At 48.6% G+C, this 16,005-nt stretch overlaps 1 protein-coding gene across 5 annotated transcripts in view; it reads left to right on the top strand.

Moving 5' to 3' along the window:
• The window catches only part of NCOR1 (nuclear receptor corepressor 1), a 110,761-nt gene that overhangs the window by 50,164 nt on the left and 44,592 nt on the right, over positions 1-16,005 (top strand). For all 5 annotated transcript variants that reach the window (XM_083587344.1, XM_083587342.1, XM_083587343.1 and 2 more), the window contains exons 16-20: positions 3,249-3,376; positions 6,324-6,541; positions 10,452-10,514; positions 14,244-14,383; positions 15,460-15,586. In XM_083587344.1, coding sequence (XP_083443470.1) covers positions 3,249-3,376; positions 6,324-6,541; positions 10,452-10,514; positions 14,244-14,383; positions 15,460-15,586 — 676 coding nt within the window. The remainder of the gene's footprint in view (positions 1-3,248; positions 3,377-6,323; positions 6,542-10,451; positions 10,515-14,243; positions 14,384-15,459; positions 15,587-16,005) is intronic.

The following is a 16,005-nucleotide window of genomic DNA, read 5'->3' as shown; positions in this document are numbered from 1 at the left end:
TGAGTGGAGATTCGAACCCTGGTCTTTCCCAGGCCCTAGTCCTATATATAATTTAACCCATGGGTTTGATCTGCCTTCCTTGCTCCCCTCCAGCTCAACCTGCCCTTCACGGTCCCAAAATCGCCCCTCATTGCGGCTGATGGGGGCCTGTTTTAACCACCTGCTTTGTTGATTTGGAAGCTCCTGGCAGCGGCACCAAACCTCCCTTCGGCAGGAGTCAGGAACGCTGTGTCTCATTCCTCCAGCTGCCCTGTCCCAGCCGAGATGCTTTCTAGAGTTTGCTTCTCTCTTAAATTTAGTAAACAACCCCCCTCCTCCTCCTCTTTGCTTGAGTATGTGTGTTCCCTGGCACATCTGGGGGCACTGCGTGACTATTTATGTTGGCAAACCCTTCGGACTCTTCTGAATAGACCACGCAGGCCAGGACGTTTTCCGGGGTCTTCTTGCACACCAGAAACACAATCCAGTTTCTGCCATGCGCACACTTGACCCGCTGCTCTCTCTAAATATTCCTTGAGTGTTTTAGAATCGGAACAGCTGACTTCCAGCGACTGAGGCTGTTCTCTGAGTGCATATGAAGGGAAAGACCTAAGTTGCAATGAAGAGTATTTCTCTCTCTATATATATATTTATATGAATTTTTTTTAACATATCATTTCTAACAGTCGATTTAACACATTTTCTTATCTTATACAATGTTTTTGACTTCCATCGGCCACATCTGAAGATTTTTCAATCTTTATCACTTTTATCTACATTTCTTAATTTCTCTATTACTTTGGTCGTTTAACTAATAACTCTCTTCATAGTCTTCATTGCAATATTTCGCCCAATCCTCCTTACAAAACTTCTTGCAATCACAATGAAGAGTACTTCTCTCTCCCTTCCCCCTGTCCCGCCCCCCCAGGAAAAGTTATATAAATGCTGGCTTTGCCCAGTGATCGATTTAAGGCCATCACTTCTTAAATCCTATCCTCAAAGGAAGCCAGCGTAGTGTGTAAACTGAGGTTGCCTCGTTTCTCCCCTCCTGGTTCACCCCTCGCAACAACCCAGCGAGGTAGGATAGGCCAAGAGGGGATGAGCAGCCTTGAGATGGACTCAGGTGCCGAGCCAGGGAGGTGGGCTTGGAAGTCTCCCTGGTCTCTCATCCAGGGGTTGCGGAGGCTGTGGCCCTCCTGCAAATATGACTGGACTCCCAACTCCCATCAATCCCGAGGCAGCGTGTACCAACAGTCAGGGATGATGGGAGTTGTAGTTTGGCAACATGCAGGAGACAACTGTTTCCTTGCCCCTGGGCCAAAGTGGTAGAGTTGATTCCTAGAGTGGGCACAGAGAGAGAGAGAGGGAGAGGCCACAGAGAAGGAAATGGCTAGAGCAGCCTTCCTCTCAACCTCTTGCCCTCCAGATGCTTTGGAATGCAACTTGCATCATTCTGACCATTGACCGTATTGGCTGGAGTTGATGGGAGTTTGACAGCACCGGGTTTGTGGGGAGAGACTGGGCAGGATCTGCGTTCTGCGGTCAGGTGCTGGGCTTAGGGTCATGTTTGGCTTTTTTGAATAACAGCTGGCCATACAGGAAACCGATGGGGGAATTTTAAAAGGTTGCGCTTTGTGTATGGGAAGTGTGTATGAATATTTCGGAGTCAGGGAGAGAGAAATCAAAGATCCACCTCCGAAAGAGAAAAATCAAAGATCTGCCTAAAGTGGTATCATATAGGGCAGGCATAGGCAAACTTGGCCCTCCAGATGTTTTTGGGACTACAACTCCCATCATCCCTAGCTAACAGGACCAGTGGTCAGGGATGATGGGAGTTGTAGTCCCAGCTGGAGGGCCGAGTTTGCCTATGCCAGATATAGGGTGACGGAAGACATTTAAGTCAGGCATCTTCTCTGGGGCAATGCCAAACCCGTGGGTCCAGAGGCGTTCTCTGTGGCGGCCCACCTGGAATTTATCTGTTGCATTTATTTATTGCATTTATATCCCACCTTTTCCTCCAAGGAGCTCAAGGTGGCATACGTGGTTCCCTTCCTCCTCCATTAATCCCCACGACAACCCTGTGAGGTAGGTTAGGCTGAGAGGCAGTGATTGGTCACATGCAGTGAGAGCTTTATGGCCAGGATTTGAACCCTAGTCTCCTGAGCCCTAGTCCGACACTGACCTCTCCATCACATTGCTTTGGGCACCATTCAGAGAGCTACATGGCCGCCTTAATATAAACCTTAGACGCCTTTCGCTCTGTCATGGGTTCCCTCCCACCAACGCATCCTGGAGTTTCCGCTTAGTTTCGCCACGGGGGCTGAGCATTCTCCCTGCAGATCCCAAGCCTTATGCCAGATTGGGCCACTGGTCCATCTGGCCCAATATTGTCTGCACTGACTGGCAGCGGCACATTCCTAGCCCTCCCTGGAGATGCTGCCCCCCAAACCATTGCAGGCAAACAACATCTTTTTGAAGCCAGATTCGGCCTATAGTATGAGTCTGTTCTGCTAGAGGGGCAAGAACGTGTATCAAGAGGGTACTATTGACTCTCCTCTTTCCTCTCCTTACCGTTAATACTTTTCTTCATTTATGGAACCCAGAAGCCAAAATTTCATTTAGCTCAATCCCCGGCTCTGCATGTAACTAGCCACTTTCCAGATCCCCTAGAGCAGAGCTTTCCTAAGTGTGTGTCAGATTAGTATTGGCTGCAGTGTGCAGGTGTGTTGTGTGAACGCTCCCCATGCTTCTCCCGGGGCTGGAAAAGGGTTAGTTTAACCTCCGGTTTGCTAGTAAAACTGAATTACTGTGTCGCGAATTGATAAAAAGTGTGTCACCAACAGGAAAAGTTTTGAAAGCTCTGCCCCAGGGTAACAATAGCCTATAGGCAACTAGGCAAAATAACCCTTTGTAAATTTGGAAGATGGTTGCTTCTTTTTCATCCAGGCTGTGAATGTCACTTCACGTGGGAATCTTAAGATTTGTATGAGTAATTCTACCCTCTTGTTGTGGCAGTATTTGTGAGGTTTCCTCATGTGGGAATATTTCACAGGATGGTCCTAATTCTCATTCATTCTCCTCTCTCTTTCTTTCTCAAATGCCTGGTGTAAGTGAACATGCGGTTGCATCTCTGATTTGTGGGGTGGGGGGTGCCAGGAGAATTCCCATCCCCAAGATTTTAGCTCGGGCGCTTGTGATTTCCCAGACCCGATCCTGCCGCTGCTGCCGGCTGTAGCCCTGTTGTGTAATTCCGATTCCTTCCATTTCAGCAAATCCCACGTCCTTCTCAAGAAGAAAAAGTCGAGGAAAAAATAGAGGAGGAGAAGGCCGAGAAAACTGAGAAAAAAGAGGAAGAGAAAAGAGATGAAGTGGAAAAGGACGAGAAGGAAGAATCCAAGTGAGTTGTGTCGCGAGAAGCCCTAGCTCTGCACCAAGGGGCGGCGGCGGAGGGGGGAGATGGCAGGGGGAAGCCAGTTTAGGTGCCTGCCTGGCGGTGTCAAACCACAACTCCTGCCACCCCTGCCTGTCAGCCATGCAGGAGATGGAGGTGAACAACATCTGGGCAGCGGTGGCACATGTTTCCCATCTTATCCGTCTGTGGAACTCTCTGCCACAAGAGGCAGTGATGGCCACCAACTTAGATGGCTCAGAAACAGAATTAGGCAAATTCACTAGCCACTAGCCAGGATGGCTCTGCTCTGCCTCCGCAGTCAAGAGGCATCCATGCTTCTGAATACCAGCTGCTGGAAACTCCGGGAGGGGAGAGTCCTCTCGTGCTCAGATCCTGCTTGCGGGTTTCCCACAGGCATCTGGGTGATGGCTGTGAGATCAGGATGCTGGATGCTTCCCTCGTAGCCGAGTAAGATTGTCTTCTATAAACACGGTTTTAACAGTGAGTCTGTAAGTGACTGTGGAGGCCAATTCTGGATCCACACGTCCTTCCACAGTGGAGACATTGGTTTCCGGGCGGGAGCTGATCACGGTGTGGATTTGCCAAGCGTGCCTTCCTCCTAGCACGTTTCTCCCTTGCGTCCTGAGTTCAAGTGTCTTCAAAGCCCATGACACCTTTGGCAAAGGCTGTTATCCAAACTGGAGCGCTCGCAGGCCAGTGTTTCCCAGTTGTCAGTGTTTATACTACATTTTTTTAGATTTGCCTTGAGACGGTCTTTGAACCTCTTTTTTTTTTTTTTGACCACCAGCATTACGCTTTCCATTTTTAAGTTTGGAATAGCGTAGTTGCTTTGGCAGACGATAATTAGGCATCCGCACAACCTTTACAGTTAAAGCACTTTGATGCCCCGTTAAACTGTCGCAGCTTCCCCCAAAGAATCCTGGGAGCTGTAGTTTGTTGAGGGCCTGAAGAAAACCTCCTTTCACACCCTGGCACCCCTCCAGTGTGCCTTCTTTTTCTCCTCCCCTTGCACTCACAGGGGATCTCATGTCCTTCCTCGCTCCCCTTCAATTGCACTCGCAAGGGAATTCTCTCTCTCTCTCTCTTTGGCCCTTGCGAGAACCCAATGCTGGGCCTGTTCCAGCAGTCAGTTTCGTACAGATTTTCAGTCTCACAACTCAAAATGCTTTGCGTGGGCTCTTTACGCTTTCCATTTTTAAGTTCAGAATAGAGTAGTTTCTTTGGAAGACGGTCATCAGGCATCCGCACAACATGACCAGTCCAACGAAGCTGATGTTGAAGAATTATTGCTTCGACACTGGTGTTTGCCTGACCCTGCAAGGCTCTCCTTATGTCCCTATGCTTTAGCTGCTGCCTAGCGGACAGGAGTCCACTTCCCTGCTCCCCTCTCCGGATGAAGGGCCACGAGGTTGTGCATGTGTCTGCTTGCAGCTGATGTTTGCCACCTCTAATGACTATTGGCACCCATTAAATTCATGGAACTTTGAAGTGTCAGGCATAGCTCTAATGGCTTTAGCCCAAACGTAGCAGAGTTTTCCTGCACAGCGAAGAAGCTAGTTGAGGTGGAAATGACTAGTCAGCTAGACTCAGAATAACTATTTACAGGATTTATTAAAAAGGAAAAATAAAACCAGCAGAGTTTCTGCATACAAAACAAAGCAAAATAAATCCTTTCTTTCTCTCTCTCTTAACCATGCACAGCACTCCTACTCCTAACACACCCCTAACACACCAAACTGTGCTAGCAATCCCTAGATAACAGAGTTGAGTGCTGGTCGTTAACCAATCAGAGTAAGTAGTTTCTAGGTCAAGCTGACCTTGGCTTTCTGCCAAGAGTAAATTGACACGGCCTTGAGTTAATTGTGTGAAGCCAGAATCTGTAAGTTTCCCATGAGAACCAATTAACAGAAACTGAACATAAATTTCCTGCAGCCCCCATTGTTCCCGACTGTTGCTCATGTTGGCTGCTTAGAGCCCAAGGAGCAGCAGGCACCGGGGCAGGGCCACTTCCCTGACCTCTGGCCAGCCATGTTGCTTCCGCTTACCAGGAGGTGAGACAGCAAGGTTAAGGCAACAGCAAGGTCAAGGGTAGTGCAAACAGCATGGCAGGAAGCTGGCTTGTTGTGCAAGAGCACCAGCTCTCCTTTAGTTATGCAATCAAGATGCATAATTGAACCTTGTTTGTGTTTGTCTGTCTCCCCCCCCCCCCCCTACAGTCATACCTCTTCTTACGTTAGCTTCAGGTTACGGCTTATCAGGTTGCATGCTGCGGCGACCCGGAAGTACTGGAAAGGGTTACTTCCAGGTTTTGCCGCTTGCGCATGCACAGACACGCAAAATGACGTCATGCGCAGAAGTGGCGAATTGCGACCCGCGCATGCGCAGATGCGGGTTGCGTTCTCTTCAGGTTGCGAACGGGGCTCCGGAACGGATCCCGTTTGCAACCAGAGGTACCACTGTACTGCGCTTAAAACTCTTCAGCTTTTCCTGTGGTCTGTTTGTAACTTGCCTTGAGACGTAGGTAAAAGGCGATGAATGACTCATTTATCTATTTTATGAAAAACATCTTTATAAAAGTAGTTGTATACCACTGTGTCATTGGTATATATGTCGTTTGCAGCAGTACAAACATCAAACTATACCAAGAAAGACCTTTAAAAAGTTAGAAACAGACACCAGTTAGCCATCGTGGAAATTAAATAATAATTATTAACATTAACCCCTTTGAGGAGGAGGGTGTTGTTGTTTTTACAGTCCAGCTGTCTGTAAATTGTGTGAAATAAAATAATAAATTGATTCCCCCCTGTAAAATGGCAGCCGCCTTGGAGGCCCCCTTTGGAACTTTGGGGGGAGAAAGGACCCCCGTCTTCCATGCAGTCGCTTCACGGTTCCGGATCTCATTCCTCTCGCCCCCTTTCTTTTCCCCTCTCAGGGAGAATATCAAAGAGAAGGACAAGGTTGAAGTTGTTCCTGAAGAGCCTGAGGAAAGGGAACAGGTGGCCCCGCGAGGCCGGAAGACGGCCAACAGCCAGGGCCGGCGGAAGGGCCGGATCACCAGGTCGATGACGAACGAGGCCGCGGCGGCTAATGCCGCGGCGGCTGCCGCCACCGAGGAGCCACCGCCGCCACTGCCTCCGCCGCCAGAACCTTGTGAGTAGACGCCCCGCAAAACAGTTGTCGGCCAGCGGGCAGGGCAGGGCCAGCCCTGTGATGAGGCAGAGTGAGGCAGCTGCCTCAGGCGGCAGAAGCTGAGGTGCGGGGAGTGGGCGGAGCTGCGAGTGCCATAATAATAATAATAATAATAATAATAATAATAATAATAATAATAATTTATTTATTATTTATACCCCGCCCAACTGGCTGGGCTTCCCCAGCCACTCTGGGTGACTTCCCACAAAATATTAAAATACCGTAATACATCAAACATTAAAAGCTTCCCTAAAATGTGGTCTGCCCTGTACCTGCTATGTTAGCCTGCTGCCCTCAAGTGCAATGGAAGGCACTATGTTTTCACCGGTCTTGGATTCAGCTAATAAAATGCCCCCAAATGCCTAAGTGCTCGGCCAAGGACCTGTTCTCCCTTCCGAGCGCAGAATGAAAGGAAATTAAAAGTTGCCACTCGTTGCGGAAGCAGCAGAGCCCCCTGCTTTGCAGGTAGAAATTCCCGGGTTCGATCCGCAGCAGGACTGGCCGGCTGCTGCCAGCCAGTGCCGGATGACACTGAGCTAGAGGGGCCAAGAGTCTGACTCTGCAAGAGGCAGCTCCCTCTGTTTAAACCACCCCTTTGTTCAGAACAGGGTGAGTGGCCTTTGAGAAGTGGGCGGGAAGTTTTTAATGTATTTTCCCCTGCTTGGTTTTAATGCAGCCGTGTGGGTTTTGTTGGTTGGTGGGTGGGTGACCTTAGGCAAGATAAAGCAAGCAACACATTTTAAGAATAAGAAACCGGTGTAAATACCGAGCCAAGAATTTGTCCTTCTAGCAGCAACTGTTCAGGGTTTGGGGCAGGGAGTCTCTCCCACAGCCTTACCTGGGGCTGCTTTTGGGGACTGAAACTGCATTGAACTAAACAACAACAACAATTTTATTATTTGTACCCTGTCCATCTGACTGTGTTGCCCCAGCCACTCTGGGCGGCTCCTTATGGCCCCTCCCTTGGCAACAGAGGAGACTGTTTTCTGCCAGGTCAGACTCTTTGCTCATCTAGCGCAGTACTGTCTGCTCTGGCTGGCAGCAGCGCTCCAGAGTCTCACACAGGGAAGCATCTCATCCTCTTTTTTTACCTGAAGGTGGTGGGGATTCAGCCTGGGGCATTCTTCATCTCCACCTCCATCGTTCAGCCCGGACACTGAGGTCCAGTGCCGAGGGCCTTCTGGCGGTTCCCTCGCTGCGAGAAGCCAAGTTACAGGGAACCAGGCAGAGGGCCTTCTTGGTGGTGGCGCCTGCCCTGTGGAACGCCCTTCTATCAGATGTCAAGGAAAGAAACAACTATCTGACTTTTAGAAGACATCTGAAGGCAGCCCTGTTTAGGGAAGCTTTTAATGTTTAATAGGTTATTGTATTTTAGTGTTCTGTTGGAAGCCACCCAGAGTGGTTGGGGAAACCCAGCCAGATGGGCAGGGTATAAATAATAAATAATAAATTATTCTTATTCTTATTATTAATGCAAAGCAAGCGCTCTGAACCACTGAGCTACACAGTACCTCCCCCATAATACAAAAATGATTAACGGCACAGCAGTTAGAGTGTCGAACTAAGACCTGGGGCACCAAGATTCACATCCTCACTCAGCCACGAAGCTGTCTCTCTCAGCCTTCCCTACCTCAGAGGGTTGTTGTGGGGATAATATGGGTGTTGGTGGTGGATAACTTTGTACGCCATCTTGAGCTCCTGGCGGGGGGGGGGGGGAGGTAGAATAGAAATGCAATAATTAAGCTCAAAATTAAAAAACTGAGAAAATAATTCATCTCACTAACTGTAAGAGAAAAAGAACCCAGACCTTCAGATAGCAACAGACAAAAATTATTGTAAACTGCCTCTCCCCGCTTTGCTTCCTTCACTGTGTAAATGCTTTCCATGCCATGCAGATGTGCTCTGAAAGTTTTATTTTATGCGTGAGGGTCTGCCTTGTCTGTCCTGTCCTAATTTTAAGAACCGCAGGCCAATAAAAAAAAGCGAACGAGGTCACTCCGTCTGTGGAGACGTGGTGTCGGTGGCCTTGATGCGCTTAAGAAATTCAGTGAATACTTCCCTCTTTACAATGGCCTCGGGACTGTTGATGCCGGTCTGTGGCTCCCCGTAGCGAATAAAAGCTCTCCGCAGTTATTTCCCTCAAAGAAAAGGATGACGCCCTGTCATTCTGTTCTCAGGAGGTAGCCCATTTATTTGTCTGTAAAGAGACGAGAAGAATCCAGGCAGCCTTCAGTACTGAAAATCAAGTCCATTATAAATACATTGCCATTTTGTGGGATCTCTTCTTAGCCATATTGGAAGGATTCTGGTTTATAAATATATGTAAATTGGAAGGGAAATACATCACAGATGCCCTTTCCCATGCAAAAACACCCCAAACTTGCTTAAGCTTCCTGTTATCGTAAGTTGGGTGTGTGTGTGTGTGTGTGTGTGTGTGTGTAAAAAAACAGTGACCCAAAGTGGTGTCATTCGATGAAGCTGAATGCTGGAAGATTCAGGAAGAAAGCCCTTTTTCATGCAGCACAGAGTTAACCTATGGAACTCCCTCCCACAGGAGGCAGTGATGACTACCAATTTAGCTGGTTTTCATAGAGAATTAGACAAATTCATTTATATCAGTGGCTACCAGCCTTATGTTCTTCCCTCCACTGTAGGAGTCCTTTTTTTTATATAAATCATTTTTATTGATTTTCCAATAAAAAACATCCAGTTAAATATACAATCATAATACTTCAGTTAAAATAAAAAAACTAAAATAAAAAAGATCAAATTATAGTCCAAATTGTATTTACCGTATTTTTCGCTCCATAAGACGCACTTTTTTCCTCCTAAAAAGTAAGGGGAAATGTGAGTGCGTCTTATGGAGCAAATGGCGCTGCACAGAGAGGGAGAGCTGCGCAGCGCCCCTTCAGTGAAGCGGAAGGAGGAACGGAGCCCTGCTTGCTGTCCTGGCTTCTGGGATAGCCGCATGCAGCCTCTTCTGGGCAGAGGGAGCCTTCATCCCGCCCTGAAGAGGCTTTGTGCGGCTGTCCCAGAAGCCAGAATAGCAAGAGGCTATCCCAGAAGCCAGATCCCTCTTGCTGTTCTGGCTTCTGGGATTCAGAATATTTTTTTCTTGTTTTCCTCCTCCAAAAACCAGGTACGTCTTATAAGAGCAAAAAATACGGTAATTTCTTGGAGCTCCCCATGGTCTGGATCTCTGAAGCATATCTCCACATCTTAGTCCTGCTTCTCCTCCTTGTTTCCATATTTTCCACATCTCCATTTTAACGCTTCATCCGCCACTGTAGGAGTCCTGATCCAGCAGGACTTTTCTTACGTTCTTATGGAACTTCCAGGTCCAGTGGCAGTCGTCTATCTAGGTTCCTAGATTCTTAGGGCCCTTGCGAGAACCCAACACTGGACCTGTTCCAGCAGCCAGCCTCGTGCGGATTTTCAGTCTCACAAACTCGAAAATGTTTTGCGTGGGCTCTTTGATAAAGAGGTGCTTAAGGAGAAAACCTCCTTTCACACCCTGGCACCCCTCCAGTGCGCCTTCTCTTTCTCCTCCCCTTTCACTCACAGGGGATCTCATGGCCTCCCTCTCTCCCCTTCGATTGCACTCGCAGAGGAGTTCTCTCTTTCTGCCCTTCACTGGCGCTCGCAAGGGATCTCTCTTCCTCTTCCTCCCTCTCTCTGCCCCTTGCTTTTTGATGTAATAGGAACCGACTCTCTCCCGCTGTCAGTGGGCATGGTTCCCGAATAGCCTCAGCAGGCCTTAATGTAAACAGATTAATAGATTACGCTGAAACCGCAAGTCTTGGCCCTTTCGCCATCTGACGGGGCTCTCCCGCCTCTCTCTCTCTCTCTCTCTCTCCTTGCTCTGTTTCAGCTTCGGCAGAGCCCGTGGAGACATCCCGCTGGACGGAAGAAGAGATGGAAGTTGCGAAAAAAGGTAAAAGCACCTTTTTCTTTTTTCAAGGAAGGGTTTTATTGAAGATTGGGTGAGTGTGTCTTGTGCAATGCAAAGAGATTCTTCAGTGTTGTTAAACCTTTTTGCAACAGCCAGGAACCTTTTTTTAAAAATCAGACTATTGATCCATTCAGATCAATGCTGTTAGCACTGGCGGGCAGCAGCTCTCCAGGGTTTCAGACTCAGCCTAGAGATGCAGAGAGGCCTGTAGATCCCTGGAACCTTCTCATGCAAAGCCGGGTGCTCTGCCATTGACCTGAGGCCCCTCCTGGATTCAGAATGCAGAGTTTGTCATTTTCAAATAATTCCCTGAACCGGATAAAACAGACTAGAATAGAATGATAGAGTTGGAAGGGGTCCCGAGGATCATCTAGTCCAACCCCCTGCCATGCAGGAATATGCAGTTGTCCGTTAACGGGGATCGGACCTGCAATGGGACTGTCTCTGAAGATCTTCCTCCCCAAACCAACTCATGGTGTTTCGTTAGTCCTCTAAAATGCTGAGGAGATTAGGCTGTTCTGGGCGTCAACATTTCAGTTTTATGAAGTTGGTTGCCTTGCAGCAATACAGGCCACTCTTGACATTACCTGGGCTGAAAACCTGTGTCTTGACACACCTTGGTGGCCTCGGGTGCATTGCCATTCTGAACGCTTCTTGCAAACCTTTGAGGCTTAAATCGGCAGATATTCTGAGTTGTATAAAGTGGGAAGTCCCTTGTCATCAGATACCAGAGGTGAGTTCTTGCCGGATATTTATATGTGGGTGAAGAGAGAGGTTTGGGTCCTGTGTGGGAAGGAGAACATTAAAAATGCACCGGTTGAGTTGGAGAGAGGCAGTGTGGCTTAGTGGTTAGGGTGTCAGGCTAGATTCGAGTCCTCACTCCGCCGTGAAGCTCACCGGGTGCAGCCGCCACTTGCCTCTCAGCCGAAGCTCTACCTCACAGGGATGTTGTGAGGGGGAAATGAGGAGAGGAAGAGCCATGTGTCCTCCCTCAAGCTATTTTATGCAGGAAAAGTGGGATATAATACAGACTAATAATACAAATCACCATTGTCGGTCCATAATAATAATAACAAACAGTTTAGGGTACCTGCTCTTGCTGGCTCCTCCAGCTGAAAGGGCCCCAGGAAACACCTGAATGTGGCTCAGTGGCAATTGTGTCTAGACAAGTGGGGACTGCAACAAAGTGTTGTGGTATATCTCCGGTCCTGACATGGCGGGTGGAGAACCTCAAGCCCCCCCACTCCCGGAGGTGGGGGATGAATTTGGTCCTCCAGATCCCTCTACCTGATCCTTGGGACTGTCCCCAACCCACAGCACCTGGCCACAGAGCTTCCGTGAACCACAATTACGCCTCTTTGCTTGTGAGAGGTGTTTAGCGGTGCCCATTTGCGGAAACTTTTGCATGGCTGGAATGGAGGTGGCTGCAGAATGGTAAGAGAGTCCCATCCGTTGCCCCGCCCACCTTTTCCTCTGGCCACGCCCACCCCTGGCATGTGGCCCTCGGAACGTTGCCCACCTGGGGATGTGGACCTTGGTCCAGCCACACCTTCTCCAATCCTCTTTTCCCCGTCTTCCAGATGATTCCTAGCGATTACTGATCATCCTTGTGGTCCCTGTTGGACTGCTTTTTTAGGGGGTGGGGTTTTTCCCCTTTGGATTGGCTTTGAAGATTTTTCATTTATTTTATTTTTTTGGTTTCTCCCTCTGCAAGCATTTTGCTTTCCCCCTGAATATGCTGAGTTGCTGTTTAAACCCCGGACTCATTCTCTCTCTCCACTCCTATCAGCACGGAGACACCAGTTTTGTTATTCGTAGGATAACCCAAAAAGTTTTGGTTCTGTAGAAAGAGGATGCTGCCTGAGGAGTCTTTTTCTACCATTTTCACCTGGGAAGGTCTCTTAGCTCTGTTTCGCTCCCACCATCTCTCTCTCTCTCTATGCTTAATACCGGTTGGGGTTTTGTGGGGGGAGGTTTAGCAGCTTTACAGCCCAGGGAGAATTAGGTTATGTCAACCAGGGAGACTGCATGATCCAGTAGATAAGCTCTCGGCGCTGCGGGGTCAAGAGAGCTGAGTTTTTTCCCCTTTTATTCTTGGCGCTGACATGGAATGACCTTAAAAGAGTCGTGCTCTTCCCCCCCTCTTCTCTTCCCCCCTCCCAAAGCCGCCTCTGAGCCTGTCAGTTTCACTGTGTGGGAAAGGAGGCTAATTCTCATCTTCAGAGGAGAGAATTGCCAGCCTCAGATGTCCTCCTTGGTGGTTTCTCCAACGCTCTTGTCTTCCTGGAAGGAGTATGGGAATTGTGCGGCCCGCTGTGGATTCATTTCCGCACCCTGATTCCTCAGCGGGATAATTAATCTGCATTCAGAGCTTCCTGTGGGGTCATTTATGTATTTTTTAAAATGCACACGCCACTTTATTAAAATAAAATGCTCAGTTTACAGAGAGAAGAAAAGGATAAAATTATCTGTAAAAGGTAAATTATCAATAAAAGGTAACAGGTAATAAAAAACAGCTCTACAGTCATACCTCGGGTTAAATATGCTTCAGGTTGAGTGTTTTCAGGTTACGCTCCACGGCAACTCAGAAGTAACGGAACATGTTACTTCTGGGTTTCGCCGCTCGCGCATGCGCAGACGCTCAAAATGACATCATGCGCATGCGCAAACGCAGCGAATCGCGACCTGCTCACGCGCAGACGCAGGTTTCGTTCGCTTCAGGATGTGAACGGGGCTCCAGAACGGATCCCGTTCATATCCAGAGGTACCACTGTATAAAACATTCAGAAGGTAAAATAAGCTAAAAACAGATTAAAATACACATGGACATTCTGCAGACATTGGTAGGCTTGTCTAAACATAAACGTTTTTAGCAGGCGGCGAAAAGAGTACAGCCGCCTGACGTCAATAGGCACGGGGTTCCAGACTGCAGGTGCCGCCACGCTAGAAGGTAGAATTCCTTCAAATGTGGAAAGGGTATTATGCGGCGCTTGTAGCAGTGCCAGTTCTGCAGATCAGAGCAGCTGTGTGGCCTGTGTGGGGTCAGGCGATCTCGTAGGTAAACTGGTCCCAAGTTGTTAAAGACTTAATCGACTAATAGTAACACCTTGAACTTGGCCTGGAAGCAGCTTGGCAATTGGCGCCGGTCTCTGAGCACAGGTGTTCCATGCTGAAAGATAGCTCAGTCGGTAGAGTCTCTCAGAATCTCAGGCTTGTGGGTTTGAGTGCCACTCCCTTTGTGAAGAGGGGAGTCCTGTGCGTCTTAATTTGTGGTGTGTAAGATAAAATCCCGCCAAACAGCATAGAATCTTTCAGGGTCCTCCAAACCTTTGGCAACACGTAATTTTTTTTTTCTCCAGCTCACGCTAAACTCGCCATACTTTTATACCACAGCAAATCGCTCTGATATCTGCTTTCATGGATGGCAATCTATGCCTATTTTAATTAAATGAAAATCTGAAAGGCTGCAGGTTCGTAGGCCTGCATCCTGGGCTGTGTTGCTGTTTTTTGAAGCAAAGAAACCTTTGTATAGACCCTGAGGGGGGGGGGGAGCCCAGAGGTGTCTTGTAAATAAATCACATTCTTCTCTTTGACCAACCTTGGTTCTCCCACCCCCCAACGCAGTTTTGAAAGCCAGAGATTTTTGCGGTTATGATTCCTTTTTTAAAAAAGCCAAAAAACCAACAACTGTCTCTCTTCTGCTTCCGACAGGGTTAGTGGAACACGGGCGCAACTGGGCAGCCATTGCCAAGATGGTGGGAACGAAGAGCGAGGCCCAGTGCAAAAACTTCTACTTCAACTACAAGAGGAGACACAACCTTGACAGCCTCCTTCAGCAGTACAAGCAGAAAGTGAGCAGGAGAAGGGGGGGGGTCACAGAATCGCAGAACTGTAAAGTTGGAAGGGACACCAAGGGCCTTCCAGTCCAACCTGCTGCAATGCACAGGGTTGGACAGCTAGAGAATCTCTGACACCCAACCTCTGCTTGGAACCCTCCACTGAAAGAGAGTTTACCATCTTCCGAGGGAGCTTGTTTTGCCGTCAAGCAACTCTTACCTTCATAGTTCTTCCTGATGTTTAGTCAGAATCTCCCTCCTTGCAGTCTGAAGCCATCGGGTCTGGTGGCAGCCCTTCAGATATTGGTCAGCCTTGGGTCACGCGCTGGGGTGGGGGCAAGGAGCGTGCAGGCAATAGCAGGGACATTTTCTGTCTTGTTTGGGAAACCAGAGCCAGGTTCCAAGAAAGGGCCTTCCTCATCTTGAGTCAGAGCCATCGGTCCCTCTAGCTCAGTATTGTCCACACTGACTGGCAGCAGTTCTCCAGAGTTTCACACAGGGAGGGTCTCTCCCAGCCCTCTCTAAGAGGTGCCAGGGTTCGATCCTGGGACCTTCCGCACGCAGAGCAGGGCCCCTGACAGACAGCTGCGGTCCCTCCCCTCTAAAAGGAAAGTAGGGTTCTAGTCCTCATGATGAAGTGGTTCAAATGGGAACATAGGCAGCTGCCTTGCACTGTACGTGAAATAAATGAGCACAACTAACTTAGCTCAATTAAATTTCAATAGCACTTGGTTGGATATAACCTTTTATATTTTAGTGTATGCTTTTTAAAAAAAAAAAAAACAAAAACCCCTAAGATCTTGGCTGTACACCCCACCCAAAATGTAGCGTGTGAAGAAGCCCTTGTGATGTAGTCAGGAGACTGTTCTGGCTTTGGTGCTGGGTTAAGGGGTTAAAACCATAAAGCTGGGAGGAACCATAGAGCTGGGAAGAATCTAGCCTAACCAATGAGCCATGTGTGTGTGTGTCTTGTCCGTCTGTCTCCACACGCACACACACACGCGCGCGCGCGCGCGCGCACACACACACACACACACACACATATATATATATGAGTAACCACCTTCCCCTTATTTTTCTGCCTTTGTTAGTCTTCTCGAAGGCCCCGCGAGGAGCGCGAAGTCTCACAGTCCGAAAGCGTGGCATCGACCGTCTCCGCGCAGGAGGACGAGGACATCGAAGCATCCAACGAGGAAGAGAACCCAGAAGACAGCGAAGGTGATTCTCAGATTGGCCCTCAAAATCCCAGCTGGATTTGCAGGTTTCGCTTCCCTTTCGAACGGGAAACAAGCTGAATGGGATGATGGGAGTTGTAGTCCATGAGCTTTGGGAGTGCCCATAGGCTCCTGTCCCAGCGCTCCCTGTTTCTGGACTCCCATCAACCCCCACTCCTGCTGCTGTTGTACTCCAACTCCCATCGGTCCCAGCCAGAGTTGCCAATGGTGAGCCATGATGGGAGCTGTAGCCCAACACTATCTGAAGAGGTCCAGGTTCCTCATCTCCAGAGTGCAAGAAGTAGAGAAGGCTGCAGTAGCCAAGACCAGAGCAGGATGCTCCACAAACCAGGGTTGTTATTATTATTATTCATTTATGAAAATACTTGTATACCGCTGTACCTATTAAAAAAATGAAAGCGG

Source organism: Podarcis filfolensis (genome assembly GCF_964270895.1).
Source record: "Podarcis filfolensis genome assembly, chromosome: 15".
In the NCBI taxonomy this organism is placed as follows: domain Eukaryota; kingdom Metazoa; phylum Chordata; class Lepidosauria; order Squamata; family Lacertidae; genus Podarcis; species Podarcis filfolensis.
Note: the sequence above shows the minus strand (reverse complement) of the source record. Positions and strands in the feature narration are given on the sequence as shown.